The 16,663-nt window shown below is 45.0% G+C and overlaps 1 protein-coding gene across 2 annotated transcripts in view; it reads left to right on the top strand.

The window, feature by feature from the left end:
• The window catches only part of PHKA1 (phosphorylase kinase regulatory subunit alpha 1), a 967,577-nt gene that overhangs the window by 99,923 nt on the left and 850,991 nt on the right, over nucleotides 1–16,663 (top strand). For both annotated transcript variants that reach the window (XM_069211854.1, XM_069211853.1), the window contains exon 3: nucleotides 7,233–7,280. In XM_069211854.1, coding sequence (XP_069067955.1) covers nucleotides 7,233–7,280 — 48 coding nt within the window. The remainder of the gene's footprint in view (nucleotides 1–7,232; nucleotides 7,281–16,663) is intronic.

The following is a 16,663-nucleotide window of genomic DNA, read 5'->3' as shown; positions in this document are numbered from 1 at the left end:
ATATATATGTTTGTTTTATATATTTAATGTGTGCTCCGAGGCCCCACACGTAGGCGGGAATACTCAGTGCTTAAGACTTTGATGAGGATCCCGTGGAAGAGAACTGGGATTACAGGTAAGTAACTTATCCGTCTTATCCCTCTGATGGGTCCTTTAGTCTAGTGATATACTGTTTCGTGTTCGGTCCTGATCCTTCCTGCACTTCAAAGCATCATTTGAAAGGATGGGTGCCATTCATTGTTTTATTAGCTTCAATACCTTTTATTAGTTAACTCTTCCTAATGCAAGTTGTGGTTTTGTGGCTTCTGTGCCACTGATACCTATTCCAGGTTCTACAGAGAATGTTACTTTCTGTACTAAACTTATTTTTCGTTGTGGTGTTCTGCATTTTCATTTAAATGGTTGTTGCTTTTCTAGTTTATTTTATATAGCATCACTCATCACTTGACAAAGGCCTACTTTAAAAACATCCAGCATTAGCAAAGCATTAGTGGGCCCGACTTTGACTGACAGCCTTTGGATTTTTTTTTTTTTTTTTTTGGTCATGTTTTTTGTAAAAGTTTATCATTGGGGAAGCTTCTGGCCCCTTGTAGATATAAGAACACCGACTAAAAGCAAACATTTTGCTGTCTCAAAAGGACACATTGACATACTAGTGGCACGGAAGTGAACCACTTTCTCTACGGGTGTGCTCCTTGTGAAAGCAGAATGCTGCCACTTGCAGAGAAGTTAGCCAGTGGCTGAGGTGGGTTACTCCATTATCCCATACTGTAGTGGACAGAAGAAAAATGGGATTGGCATAACAGATCCGTGGATGAAGAGGGTTGGCTGAAAACGCCTATATGTTAATGTATAATTTAATAAAATCAGGGATTTGGCCAACACCAGGTCTATAAAGGCCGAGGAGTGTGAATTTTTCACCAGTTGTAGTGTGTGCAAATACAGCCCACATTTCAAATTATCAAAGCCCTTTGTGAAGTCGGTGCATTGGAATGAGTCTGAAATTGCAGCAAACGTGTGTAACCTCCTTGTTTCCTACAAGCATTAGTCCCCTAATGACGTTTGAGACAAATGAAAAGCAGAGCCTCTTTCTTGTGCCCCATCAGTGATAGTCTAGGCAAGACGATGGGCACTTGCAGATCACATTTATAGCCCAACAACTCTTGACTGCCCACCCAGGAAAGCAGAATTAGCTCCGATAAAAAGTGTATCAGTAGAATCACAAAGGGTAAATAATCCAAAACACAACTCATAATTTAGCAAACACTGAAGCTGTCAGAAAATACCTTCAGAGGCACCACAGTCTCTGGTGTACAAGTCACTAATTATATAGGCAACTGCGGATAAACTACATTTCAGTTACAGTTAAATTATAAAGTTACACAATTCAAATGAATTTTAATTAAGTGACCGGCAAAAGACTCAATATGTGTTTTGGAGAAGACTTATTCTGCCCTCCTGTTGACTTTGAAGTATCTGATGAGGATTAAACCTAGGATATAGTAAGCACTTTGTTCTCAGCGTTTTGATGAAGTCTTCCCGACATTTTGATGGCCGAGCGTAAATCTATAGAGGAGGTGGTTCTGTTTTTGTTATATTGCTAATCTTGTTTTCATCAAGCAAGATGCAGAATTCAATGCCTAGTGTTGGAGTTGAGTAACTTTACGATGGTTGGCTGCAGAGGTCAGCTGCGATCCGGTATAGACCCACGAGATCCGTGCATCCTTTTTAGTTGGGAATGGGATAAGGTGACAGGTGTTTTTTTCTGTGAATTCCTCTGTAACTCTACCGCCTCATTACTAGCACAATAACATTTTGGCACAGCTCAACCTTGCTCTTCACCTATCCACAGACTTTGACGTATAGTGTTAGAAACCAGCAGACAACTTTGAGACAGGCACTGGGGAGCTGTTAGAGAATAGAACCTGTAGAAATAGGTCAACAGAAGGAAAGGTGGTTAGCTGCAATCCTAAACCTAAAGTAGAACCTCTTCCTTCCTCTACTGCAGCCACACAGCCCAGTGCTAGTCCACAACAACACAGTTTCCCTACATTGAGCTGAAAGTTCTTGAGAGTGAAAGCCTGATTTAGAGTTCTTTGCGGATGGGTCACTCCATCACGATCGTGACGGAAATCCCGTCCGCCTCCTTACAAAGTACTATTTGACATCATGCACTTGTAATATTGCGAACAGGACATGCATCAAGTTTGTAATGGAGTAACCCGCTTGCCAAACTCTAAATCAGGCCATTGTCTTTTCTCAAATGCAGAACTCATTAAACCATCTTGTTCACTATGTACTGGTGCTTCTGCTTCCTGTCTGTCCTCTTTGATCTCTGTTCGTCCCATTGGATACCTTATGCTTCTACAATAAAGCAAACATGTAGGACTGTATTTCATCACTCTGCTTTTCCATAATCTGCATCCTAGTTATTCTTATTTTGTAGGGCTTTACTTTGTCTACACAGTTTATTTCTCTTTTGCATGTTATCGATTACTGTATGTTCCAGTGACTCTCCTCCACCTTCACAACCTGTGAAAAATTCAGAGTACTTGTTGATTCATGAAAATCCTGCAGTGCATAAACATCATACACCCCAAAATGGCAGATGAGTAGGGGCATTGAACGCATATAAGCTGTGGTGACTAAGCTACATATCAGCAGGGGTAATAAAAGTGCATAAAAGTAAGATAACAGTAATAACAAAATTGCCTTCACCTAGGCTGGCTCCAAAGGATTGCACACACAAGCTAGTGGAAAGCATACCAAGTGTCATGGTTGGGCTGTCATTGTCCAGGATGAAGGCCATTTTCAGCAGTGTTTTCAACATAACTTACACACCTTGTTAAAAGGCGTTGATTATTGCTCCAAGAACCCTATTCTAACTCTGTTCCTACCTTTGGAATGTTGCTTCTTGCCCCTCTGATAGGCCCTTTAGTCTAGTGTGATGCTGTTTCCTGTTAGATCCTTGACTTCAAAGCATCATTTATAAGCATGGGTGGCATTCATGTTTTATTAGCTTCAATACTTTTTATTACTTATCTTTTCCTAATGCATGTTGTGGTAATTCTGGTTTCTGTGCCAAACTCCCAGTCACCAAGGCCTTTTATGGCAGTCCTATTTAAATTCTAGAGGTGCCTTAGCTGGTGAAGTTCTGCAAGGCAACCACTAAAGAGTCATTGCTGTGCTATAGGAGCTGGATGAAATGCAACTTCTGTCAAAGGAGAGCGGACGACATGCAATGACTCAAAGGGCAGCAGATATTAACGCTTCCGAACTATTGAAAATGGCTACTGCACCTCTTCGTGCAGAAGCACCCAAACCCTTAAATCAGCACTAGCCAGTGGAGCCATCGGTATTTACCAAAGCTTCATTAAATGGGAGATGGTCTGTTGGGTCCCCGAGCAGCCATTTAGGGAGCTTTGTCGTCTTCAAGTGACTGCACACCTTACAAATCCCTGCATTTCTGCCACTATAGCTTCATTGCATGCATTTGATTGAGCACTCTACTACAGCGCTGCAGGCAACATGAAACGGGAGAGAGCATATGATGACGTTACACTTTCCAGTTTAGGTTTTTTTCTGGTTATCCATCTTAAGAATTTAAATTAACGGATCAGTGTAGACCAGACTGTTTGGCAATGACAAACAGCAACCACAGATATCATTATATTTCCTTAAATACAAAAAAAACAGTCCTCTCAATGTGGCATTCTGGGACTTGTAGAGACAGTTTAAAAATATAATTCTAACAAAAAATTTACAATGTTAAACTTTTGTAAATGTATTATACGTAATAGATGGGAAACTACCAACAATAGCAATTCATTTTGATTTATGGAAAAAAAAATCATTATCTTCTCTGTCAGTCATTTTGGTAGAAATAGAGGGGGCCAACAAATGAGAAATACTTGGAGAGAACCATGGTTTGGCTCAGATATACTGACTATTTATTCCTTATTTGGAATGTGACAAAAGATGACTTTATGACGTACTTTGATGAATCGAATAATAGTGATCTTGGCGTTAAATTCACCTGTGCCATCAATTGTAAAAGAGTGGATTTCTTGGGTACCACGGTACACATACATGATAATATAGTTGAAACTACCCTGTTCAAAACCACAACTGCCACAGTTTTTTTTTGGTTTTTTTTTTACATGGGTTCAGTTTCCATCCTACTTTCTTGATTATGAGCATACCATATGGTGAATTGTTACACATGCAAAGGAATTGCTCTAATGATGAAGATGCATTTAATCGATATGAAGATGTTACTGAAAGATTCAAAGAAAGAGGATACAAATGGCGAGACATAAAGAAAGGTTTTGCAAGAATAAAACAAAAATCTTGTATGGAGACTCTCATTACCAAAAAAGAATGCACTGAAGAGAAACATTATAAAGCAGAAATTAGGCTATTTTTGACATAAAGTAAAGGGAGTCAAGAAATAAGAATAGTTTTTTGTAAGCATTGGAATGTGATTTGCCACGACCCTGACATTGGTTAAATACTAGAACCTAGACCACTTATAACTTTCAAAAAAGCAACATCTTTGAAAGATAAATTGGTGAGAAGCCACTTTATTAATAACACTTCGAGTGATTGACTCACCAGATTACAAACCGGATTTACCAAATGCAGCAATAGCAAAGCATGTAAAATTGGAAAGAACGTGAAGCATATAACAGAAACAATCGTACAATTGATATCAAGCAAAAGATCACACGTGAGTCACCGTATGTAGTTTATATTATTGAGTGTGAATTCGGTCTGAGATGTGTGAAGCACCAAATGCATGCTCAAAAAGAGAATCTTAGAACATATTCGGGCACTGTCAGACAAAGACCCCAGCTATGCAATAGCCAAAAAGTATTTAAGGAAGCATGACAGCAGTTGGAGAACAGTGAGGATTTATGGTGTTGTTTTGGTACCACAGGCTGTGGAAAGACAATGATCTGTACTCTGCAAAATGATTTTTTTATATTGCGAATCAGTTCGCCCACTGAGGCTTCTTTGTGTAGTGTGACCATTACAGTATTTAACGATTGAGTTCTGAAAAATATCCTCTATCAAAACGATTTTCTGAGAGAAGATAATGATTTGTTTTTCTATAACTCAAAATTAATTGTAATTTAATTGTTGCTATTTTCCAATCTGTCATGTATCATACATTACTATATAACAATGTAAATTGGTAGCTAAAAATTTATTGATTTAAATTGTCACTACAGTTCCCTCAATTCCACATTAAGCACAGGGCAGCTTTTTGTTTCTAAGGGAAATCAAGAAAGGACTCACTAACCATGGAAAAAGACTATTCAGGTGAAACAAGTTGGTGGTGTTTGCTGTTTGTGCAAAGAATACATCTTCACAAGTGAAGTTCACAGAGTGCAGCGGCTTTTTGTTATTTATTAATCTTTAAGAGAAACTGGTATGTGACAGCATGCACCTGAATTCAGCTGGTGTTTATCTGTAGCATGTCCACCCACACGCTTATACAATGCTGAACGTTTTGACCTTACTTCAAAAAGGCTGAGTAGGTGGCACATCAACCTGTTTTGGTCTTGACTCGTTGATTTGCCATCTCATCAGCCTTTTTTAAATAAATATGAACGCAGATTTAATTGTGCCTGGAGTACCGTCCCATTCTTAAAGTCAAAAGGTTCAGTGATGCATATATAATATTGCACACTTGTGGAACCATCGTTAAAGAATTGTATCAATGTCAGATTTACTGGATGGACATTAAATAAGCTAAAGAATTTAAGTTAATTGCTCAAATGGTTATTTAAGCGGATATCCAGAAATCTAGCATTGTTCAGGGTCTTATGGGCCTATGTTGGATTTTGAGAACCTCATTACTAGTTGCCTGGAGTTGTGTGAAGGAAATACTGCATCAAAGTTACCCACAGTGGGCATATTAGTAACATTGGGTGGTGTTACCATGGAATCACTGGTTGATCTTTTATAGCTCAGTTTGGAATCGGGACTATAATGTAGAAATCTATTTTTCTGGATCGATTTTCGTATGCGGAACTGGAATTGCAGAATTTTGACAGGTATGAACTTGTGCTTTTATCCCTAGTAAAATATCCAGAATTTCCTCACCCTGGAAATACCCAAAGCAGTAAAACATTTACATCAGTTGCAATTCGCAAATGGCAGATAACTTCAGTTACCAACAGGATTGTGAATATTGGCCGTGGGTAATGAGGTCCGGCACATTGAACTTAGGTGCAGACCAGACACAATTTAGAGCTATTAAACAAGTCTTAGCTGTGAATGACCTATCTATGAAAACTGGCATTACAGGCAAGTATCACTAGTAATAAAAAAACTTAGTGTGAACTGGAGAAAAGTATTTTCCAATGTTTCTAGAGTTTATGGCTAGATCCATGAGGCATGGGCCAGTGTTCCCCTTTCTATCGTCCGCAAAGAATTGACCTTCCTATGAAGAACCTACCCTTACTAATTAGCTTTCATGAAATGTTCAATATTCACGGTATCGAATATTACACTATAAGTTATCTATAAAAAGTCTTGCTGTGTTAAAAATCTCGAATTGCAGTTGAAGTTTTTTTTATTTTAAGACAATTATTTGTCTTTTTGCATCAGAAAATCCAGGTCTGGGTAGGTTGTGTGGACTAGCTGAAAATAACATTCTAAGGTGGTAAACTGCATAGCCCTTGAAAGTTAAACCAACATCTACTACAACGCAGGGACCATTGGATAATAACTGCAATTCTTGTGGCTGGGATTTCCAGTCTTGTGAAACTTTTGTAAACGTTTGGATTCAAGGTATGAACGTGGGTAAAGAAACAGCAAAAGAAGCAACTATTGCTCCTCTTTCGGGCTATGATCTTTCTGTATCCGGCAGAATATCACGTCCTTGGAAACTAATGATTTTTCCTTCTGCATCTTCGTAATTGTAAGTGATTGTTTTTCCCTTTTACATAAATTACCCTCAGTTACAATACGGAACGATACTATATGTAATAAGTGTGTGCATTAAGTGAACTCCCATGTTCTGTGCCCTGTTATTGTGCCAATCGAGCTTCATGCTTAATGATACCCCAGATAGTGAATGCTATATCCCATGTACCCAGAGGTTTAAAGTTACAGGCAGCAGCCTCTGGAAAGGTCACATACCAGCAGCTTCTAAGAGCTTCTCTCACTCATCCCGGATTTATTTTAATCTGTTTGTTTTTTTATTTCTCCCTCAACCCCAGAGCGTGGTAAAGCTGATGAGAGGCCTACTGCACTGCATGATGAGACAGGTAGGTGCTCGGTGGAACATGTGTTCATAATCTGTACATCAAAAAAACACAAAAGGAAATGTAAATGTGCGTGTACACATGATTTGAAATTGTACTAAACATGTGTTAGCCGTATATTAAGTCTTTGTTTTTTGTTGACCTGCGAACTTTCTTAGCATTACACAGTGGTGTCGGTCTGCCTTTCCCATTTACATACTTCCTTACAAAAGCTTATGTTGCTTTATGAAGTTACAGAATCGGGTTTATTCCTTTCCCCTGGAAGCTAATAAACGTACATAAACTTAGGCTGCATAAGCCACAGTTAATTAGAAAAAATTTCACTCGCTTCAGTTTTGGGGGCTTTTAATGCCTCGTAAGGCGATGTCAAGAGCCGCTCCCTGTCGTGGCCCCTGTGAATGTTAGCACTTTCATCAGCCCATTCTGGGAAGATCTTGGTGTATAATAGCATAGCCCGTCCTTAAAGAATGGGGAGTCCTATTAAAAACGTGGCGAGCAACACAAAACTTGAAGCCGGATGCACTTGGACACTGTGCAGGGCTCGAGAGGATCCGGTCTTGATGCCTAATTTTAACGATGGACCCATTAGCAGTGCACTCTACAGCATTCTAGTCTTGGAATATAGTATTAAATTGTGAAATTGATTGTGGAAATTTGATTAACTCGTGACATATATGTATATATAAAATAATAACTATGGCAACATGTGCTGGCAGTCACATTTAACCTAAAAAAGGTCCTTAGACTAGCCTAAGCCCTTCACCTCTCTATCCCTTGTAAGAGATCAGGACGTGGGTGTAATGGAGTCTGTCCACAAGTCTGTGTTCCCAGACCTCTCCTCTGCCACCCACTACTTTCACGTGAGTTGTTTACAGTTTGAGAAAGTTAGTCTTCTTCAGTGCATAAACTGTTAAAGATCATCACCCAGCTCCCTGTCCAAAGTAGAATCAGGATGTTCTTGCTTAAATGTGAAAAGCAGCTTTTAGACACTACCATTGAGAAAATCAGCTAAGACGTCAAACTTCTAGATTCCCTAGAAACCTCTGAAAAGGTAAGTAACTCAGTTACAAGTTGTCCCTTCATAGTGCTGCTAAAGACTGAACCAAAACCTTTCTATGGCTGACTCCTCTCCACCTACAAAAGCACTCGTTATGAAATCATCTGATATTCTTATATTTCCTCACTTTAAAAAAAAAATATATACTTTATTGAGGTTTACATGCACACAGAAAACATGTTGGGAGCCCCAGCTATAGTACATCGTTATTGTGGGGTTTGTCGTCCTAACAATGGCAATGCATCATTCCGGGCATGTTTAAATAGACTTCATAGAAACAGTGACACATTTTATCTAGTGCAACCAGTGCCTTACAGCTGTAGCGATAGTTTATATCCTCGTCCCATATTTTGCCAAAGCCGAAATGCTCCCGGTCAGTGTGTCTTCCCCCACCCCCCAAACACCTCCCCCTGCGTACATGGAAAAAAAAGATGGGGACACTGGTGGATTCCAGCGCCCAGTGGTCAACTGCGGCTGCCTGAAGCAAACGCCAACGATGACTGCAACAGTGCCTCCCACCCCCACACTCCAGGACGTGCTGTAGACTATAGCGGCGTCGCAAGAGGCCCTGGAAGTTAAGATTGACATGCTGAGCATTGATCTGGGCCTCCTGCGCAACCAACACGGCGCTTAGCAGAGAGGGTCACTGTGGCTGAAAGGTAGCTCTCCGAGGCTACCCTTGTGGTGGCGGCAGCTGGCAATCGCATAAACTCCATTGAGTCTCATTTAAAGGCATTGGAAAATAAGGCCGAGGACGCAGAAAACAGGGCACGGCACAATACCATTAGGGTAGTGGGGCTGCTGGAAAAAACTGAAGGCCCTGACATGTTGCTGCGCTATCGGGAGGACTGGATTCGGCGAGAAGTGGCCCCTGAGGGCTTATCCCCTTCTTTGCTCTAGAGATTGCCCAGAGGGTCCTGTCCCAACCATTTCCCGTGGGCGCCCGCTCAAGACCAGTGGTGGAGCTTTTGCTCCATTTCAAAGATCTTGACTGTTAGACCTGACAGCCTTAGGGTAGTCACCCCTAACTTTTTGCCTGCCTCCCTCCACTTTTTGGACACTGTTTTTGCTGGTTTATAGACTCTGCGCACTTTACCACTGCTAACCAGTGCTAAAGTGCATATGCTCTCTCCCTTAAAACATGGTAACCTTGAATCATACCTGATTGGACTATTAATTTACTTATAAGTCCCTAGTAAGGTGCACTTTATGTGCATAGGGCTGGTAAATTAAATGCTACTAGTGGGCATGCAGCACTGGTTGTGCCACCCACTTAAGTAGCCCCTTTTTCTTGTCTCAGGCCTGCCATTGCAAGGCCTGTGTGTGCAGTTTCACTGCCACCTCGACTTGGCATTTAAAAGTACTTGCCAAGCCTAGAACTCCCCTTTTTCTACATATAAGTCACCCTTAATGTGTGCCCTAGGTAACCCCTAGGGCAGGGTGCTGTGTAGGTAAAAGGCAGGACATGTACCTGTGTAGTTATATATCCTGGTAGTGTAAAACTCCTAAATTCGTTTTCACACTACTGTGAGGCCTGCTCCCTTCATAGGCTAACATTAGGGCTGCCCTCATACACTGTTGAAGTGGCAGCTGCTGATCTGAAAGGAGCAGGAAGGTCATATTTAGTATGGCCAGAATGGTAATACAAAGTCCTACTGACTGGTGAAGTCGGATTTAATATTACTATTCTAGAAATGCCACTTTTAGAAAGTGAGCATTTCTTTGCACTTAAATCCTTCTGTGCCTTACAATCCACGTCTGGCTGGGCTTGGTTGACCGCTCCTTGTGCATTCACTCAGACACACCCCAAACACAGGGTACTCAGCCTCACTTGCATACATCTGCATTTTGAATGGGTCTTCCTGGGCTGGGAGGGTGGAGGGCCTGCTCTCACACAAAGGACTGCCACACCCCCTACTGGGACCCTGGCAGACAGGATTAAACTGAAAGGGGACCTGGTGCACTTCTTAGCCACTCTTTGAAGTCTCCCCCCACTTCAAAGGCACATTTGGGTATAAAACAGGGCCTCTGCCCTACCTCATCAGACACTTGCTGGAGAAGAAACCTGAACCAGAAACTACATCCTGCCAAGAAGAACTGCCTGGCTGCTCAAAGGACTCACCTGTCTGCTTTCTACAAAGGACTGCTGCCTTGCTGTTGCCCTGCTGCCTTGTTGAACTCTTGTCTGGCTGTGAAAGTGCTCTCCAAGGGCTTGGATAGAGCTTGCCTCCTGTTCCCTGAAGTCTCAGGACCAAAAAGACTTCTCTCTTTTACTTGGACGCTCCGTGCGCTGAAAATTTCAACGCACCGCTGGTTCCGCGGCGAGAAAAACGCCGCACACCGACGCTGATCAACGCGACGCTCTTGGGACGATCGAAAATCCGACGCACGGCCTCGCAAGGACAACGCCGCCCGACCTCTAGAGGAGAAATCGACGCGACGCCTGCCGTGAGATCGTAATTTCAACGCGCAGCCCCGCAGATCGACATCCAGAGGAGAAATCGACGCGACGCCTGCCGTGAGATCGTAATTTCGACGCGCAGCCCCGCAGACCGACGCGCAGCCGGAGAACAAGCAGGAAAATCCACGCACAGACCCGGGACATCTGGTAATCCCCGCGATCCACAGAAAGAGACTGTCCGAGCGCCGGAAAACGACGCCGACTTCCCCGCGTGGAAAATAACGACGCAAGTCCGTGTGTGCTGGGGAGAAATCGACGCACACACCCTTTTTCCACGCACCTCTTCTCTTGTGGCCCTCTGAGGAGATTTTTCCACTCCCAACCAGGTACTTGTGCTTAAAAGAGACTTTGTTTACATTCTAAAGACTTAAGACACTTTATATCACTGTACTGTGATATTTCTACAATTTTCCATTGCAACTTTATTCTTTTTGACCTACAATTATCCTGATAAATATTATATATTTTTCTAAACACTGTGTGGTGTATTTTTGTGGTGCTATATGGTGGTATTGTATGATTTATTGCACAAATACTTTACACATTGCCTTCTAAGTTAAGCCTGACTGCTCGTGCCAAGCTACCAGAGGGTGGGCACAGGATAATCTTGGATAGTGTGTGACTTACCCTGACTAGAGTGAGGGCTTTTGCTTGGACAGAGGGTAACCTGACTGCCAACCAAAAACCCCATTTCTAACATTGGTGATCAGCGGTGAGTATAGGACTTGTATTTGTGCAGTGACATACAGTAGCTAAGTATTTCACTACCTACCCACAGTTGAAGGTCAACTTGGTTTTTATCTCTTTTTGAAAACCCGATTCTTTTCCTGACAATTTTCAAAAACTAAATCCTCACTCAACATGTCTCTGACTGGGTCTCAGACAGGGGACTTTGACCTAGTCCAGTTGGATGCATATACGGTCAAACAACTAAGAGGATTCTGCAGGGCATTGAGGGTACCCACCCAAGGGGCCTCCAGAAAGGAGGACTTTCAAGTGGCGCTGAGGGCCTGGGCAGAAGCCCATTTAGAGGATGATGAGGAAGAGGAGCCAGAACATGGTCTCTCAGAGGAATTTTCACTATCGGTAGATGGTGTTACCACTGCAATTGTGCACCCTTCCAGACCAGGGAGCAGTGTCTCCATGCAAAGCCTGACCGCAGAGGAAAGGAGAGAGGAAAGGGAGTTCCAATTGCAAATGGCAAAACTGAAAATTGAGGCTCAACAGGAGGAGAGGAGGGCAGAGAGAGAAGCCAAACAAGCTGAGGCTGAAAGAGCAGCCAAACAGATTGAAGCTGAAAGAACAGCCAAACAAATTCAAGCAGAAGCTGAGAGGGCAGCCAAACAAGCGGAAGCTGAAAGAGCAGCCAAACAAGTGGAAGCTGAAAGAGCTTTGGCTGAAAAGAAACTATTGTTGGCTCATGAACTGAGTCTCAAGGAGCTGGAGATCAAGGCAAGACAGTCTGAATCCAGCAATAATGGTGGCAGCATACAGACAGGACCTGCTGGAGAAAAGAAGGTTCGTATACCCAAAAATGTGGTGCCCAGTTTTGTGGTGGGAGATGACATAGATAAATGGTTAGCTGCTTATGAAGTTGCACTAAGGGCTCATGAGGTTCCTGAAGGGCAATGGGGGGTAGCTATGTGGGGTTATGTGCCGCCATTGGGGAGGGACACACTTCTCACATTGGATCCACCGGTTCAAAACACATACCCACTTCAGAAAGCCACTTTACTTGCCAAGTTTGGGCTGACCCCTGAGGGATACCGTCAGAGGTTCAGGGACAGCACCAAACAAACCACACAAACATGGGTAGATTTCTTTGATTTCTCCAGTAAGGCACTGAATGGATGGGTGCGGGGCAACAAAGTAGCAGATTATAAAGGTTTATATGACTTGATTCTGAGAGAGCATATGCTTAATGTTACTTATACAGATTTGCGCCAGCACCTAGTGGATAGTAAGCTGACTGATCCCAGGAAGCCTGCTGAGCAGGCGGACCTCTGGGTTAGCACCAGAGTGTCCAAAAAGGTACCTGGGGGGGACTCCCACAAAGGTGGTCAGGGTTCCCAACAGAAGAAAGAGGGGGGAGATAAACTTACAGATAAGGAACTCTCTAAAGGCCCCCAAAAGAATTCCCAGGGAGGGGGTGGCAACCCTTCCTTTTCCAAATTTGGGAAAAAGCCAGGGACATTTGACAAGTCAGGGAAATCTAGCCCCAAATGCATGGAGTGTTACCAGTATGGTTACTACAAAGGCGATCCACAGTGCCCCAAGAGGGCACCGTCCACTACCGGACAGGCACCTGGGTTGACTAGTGTAGCACTCGGGGGGGAGATGGACCCAACTAGCTTTGGGGAGCAGGTAGAGATTTCCCTAGTGTCCCTGGGAGAAGGAGAAATGGTGCCCAAGGCCCACATGCCCAGAAATACTTCCAAGTACCGGCAGTGGGTCACCATTGATGGGCAGAGGGTGGAGGCTCTGCGTGACACAGGAGCCAGTATGACTACTATCAAGAGTCAGCTGGTGTCAACAGAGCAGATAGTACCTAATACATTCCACCAGGTCAGAGTCGCTGACAATCGCGAGAGTCACCTACCGGTGGCTCTGGTTCCCTTTGAGTGGGGGGGGGTCTCTGGTACTCTGAAAGTATCTGTGAGTCCTGCCATGCTTGTAGATTGTCTGTTAGGCAATGACCTTGAGCACACTGCTTGGAAAGAAGTGGAGCTCAGGTCTCACCTGGAGATGTTAGGGTTACCTGAGTGGGTCTGCATGACCACACGTTCCATGGCTGAACGAGAGGGAAGTCAAGGGCATCTGGAGCCTGGAACGATGGCCCAGAGAGCTGCCAGGAGGAGGGACCAGGGGTGCGGGAAACCGGCCCCAGCTGTTCCCACAGTGGCTGACGGGGCTCCTGAGGAGGAGGCTCCCGAGCCAACTGGGGAAGACATTGCCGCCCTAGGTGACTTACCTGAGCTTGCTGGCTGGCAAGTTGAGGGTGGACCCACCAGGGAGGAATTCTGCAAGGCGCAGAAAGAATGTCCCACTCTGGAAGGTTTGAGGAAACAAGCCTCAAACCAGGCAGCAGGCGACGCCTCTGGCGATCACCACCTATATTGGGAGAATGACCTCCTCTACAGTGAGCCTAAGGTTCCGGGCTTTGGGGCAGCACGTATGCTGGTGGTCCCCCAATGTTACCGAACCTTCCTACTGGGTCTGGCTCACGACATTCCCCTGGCAGGACATTTGGGGCAGGACAAGACCTTTAACAGGCTTGTCACCCACTTTTATTGGCCCAAAATGAGGACACACTCAGACAAGTTCTGCAGATCCTGTCCTACCTGCCAGGCCAGTGGTAAAGCAGGAAAAAGGGTTAAAACCCCCCTAATTCCACTTCCTGTCGTTGGCACCCCCTTTGAAAGGGTGGGCATCGACATTGTTGGTCCCTTGGACCCCAAAACTGCCTTAGGCAACAGGTTCATCCTGGTTTTGGTGGACCATGCCACCCGTTACCCAGAGGCAATCCCCCTGAGGACAGTAACTGCACAGGTGGTGGCCAGAACCCTGATGGGGATATTTACCCATGTGGGATTCCCCAAGGAAATAGTGTCTGACAGAGGCACTAACTTCATGTCTGCATACATGAAGTCTCTGTGGGATGCGTGTGGTGTAACTTACAAGTTCACCACACCCTATCATCCCCAGTCGAATGGTCTTGTGGAGAGATTCAACAAGACCCTGAAAGGCATGATTGGTGGCCTCCCTGAGGCCATGAGGCGTAAGTGGGACGTCCTCTTACCATGCCTTCTCTTTGCTTACAGAGAGGTCCCCCAGAGAGGGGTAGGGTTCAGTCCCTTTGAACTTCTCTACGGGTACCCTGTCAGGGGACCCTTAAGCATTGTCCAGGAGGGATTGGAGAAAGCTCTAAGGACACCCCCTCAGGATGTGGTCAGCTATATGTTGGCCCTCCGCAACCAGATGACCCGCTTCTGGAAAGAAGCCCAAGATAACCTTGAGGCCAGTAAAGAGGTGATGAAACAATGGTATGACCAGAAGGCCACCCTGGTAGAGTTTCAACCTGGAGACAAAGTGTGGGTAATGGAGCCAGTAGAGCCCAGAGCTCTCCAGGACCGCTGGTCTGGCCCATTTGAAATAAAGGAGCGGAAAGGGGAGGCCACTTACCTAGTGGACCTCAAAAACCCTAGGAATCCCCTAAGGGTGCTCCATGTGAACCGACTAAAAGCTCATTTTGAGAAGTCGGAGATTAACATGCTTCTGGTCACAGATGAAGGAACGGAAGAGGAGAGTGAACCTCTCCCCGACCTCCTCTCTGCCCAAGAAGGTGATGGGTCAGTAAGCGGGGTCATTCTGTCTGACTCCCTGAATCTAAATCAGAAAGGAGACTGCTATGAGCTGTTGGAGCATTTCTCCCCCCTGTTCTCCCTTACTCCTGGACTGACCCACCTCTGTGTTCATGATATTGACACTGGTGACAGTCTCCCTGTGAAAAACAAAATTTACAGGTTGTCGGATAAGGTGAAGGCCAGCATCAAGGAGGAGGTCTCCAAGATGTTGACTCTAGGGGTTATTGAGAAATCCAGTAGTCTCTGGGCCAGCCCAGTGGTATTGGTCCCTAAGGCTACTGCCCCAGGTGCGAAGCCAGAACTCCGGTTCTGTGTGGACTACCGGGGTCTCAACTCAGTCACACGGACTGATGCTCACCCCATCCCCCGAGCTTACGTTTGATCTTACTTCAGGGTACTGGCAGATCGCCCTAACTGAGGGGGCCAAGGAAAGATCCGCATTTTCAACCCCAGATGGCCATTACCAGTTCCGGGTGATGCCGTTTGGGTTGAAAAATGCCCCCGCTACCTTCCAACGGTTGGTTAACGGGGTCCTAGCTGGCAAGGATGCCTTCTGTGCAGCCTACCTGGATGACATAGCTGTCTACAGTTCCAGCTGGGAGGAACACCTGCTTCACCTCAAGGAGGTGCTTCAGGCCCTGCAACAGGCAGGCCTGACCATCAAGGCCAGTAAGTGCCAGATTGGGCAGGGTTCCGTGGTGTACTTGGGACACCTAGTGGGTGGTGGCAAGGTGCAGCCACTCCAGGCCAAGATTGAAACTATCAAGGCCTGGCAACCACCCCGAACGCAGACTGAGGTGAGAGCCTTTCTAGGCCTCACAGGATACTACCGCCGATTTGTCAAGGGCTATGGTACCATTGTAACACCCTTGACAGAACTCACTTCCAAGAAACAACCTAGGTTGGTGAATTGGACAGAGGCTTGTCAGAAAGCCTTTGACTCCCTGAAGGAAGCCATGTGCACGGCCCCCGTACTCATGGCCCCTGACTACTCCCAGGAATTTATCGTGCAGACAGACGCTTCAGAGCATGGCATAGGGGCAGTCCTAGCACAGCTAAATGAGGAGGGCAGAGATCAACCGGTAGTCTTTATTAGCAGAAGGCTATTACCACGGGAACAGAGGTGGAGTGCTATTGAACGAGAAGCTTTTGCTGTGGTCTGGGCACTGAAGAAGCTAAGACCCTACCTGTTTGGGACTCACTTCCGGGTTCAGACAGACCACAGGCCCCTCAGATGGCTCATGCAGATGAGGGGTGAGAATCCAAAACTCTTGAGGTGGTCCATTTCCCTACAGGGGATGGACTTTACGGTGGAACATCGCCCAGGGGTTGACCACGCCAATGCTGATGGTCTCTCCAGGTACTTCCGCCTTAGCGATGAGAGCTCCCAGGAGGTCGGGTAGCTCTCCCCACTTTCAGCTTGGGGGGACACATGTTAGACCTGACAGCCTTAGGGTAGTCACCCCTAACTTTTTGCCTGCCTCCCTCCACTTTTTGGACACTG

This window comes from Pleurodeles waltl, chromosome 10 (assembly GCF_031143425.1).
Source record: "Pleurodeles waltl isolate 20211129_DDA chromosome 10, aPleWal1.hap1.20221129, whole genome shotgun sequence".
Classification (NCBI taxonomy): Eukaryota; Metazoa; Chordata; class Amphibia; order Caudata; family Salamandridae; genus Pleurodeles; species Pleurodeles waltl.
The sequence above is the reverse complement of the archived record's forward strand: the minus strand, read 5'-3'. Positions and strand labels throughout refer to the sequence as shown.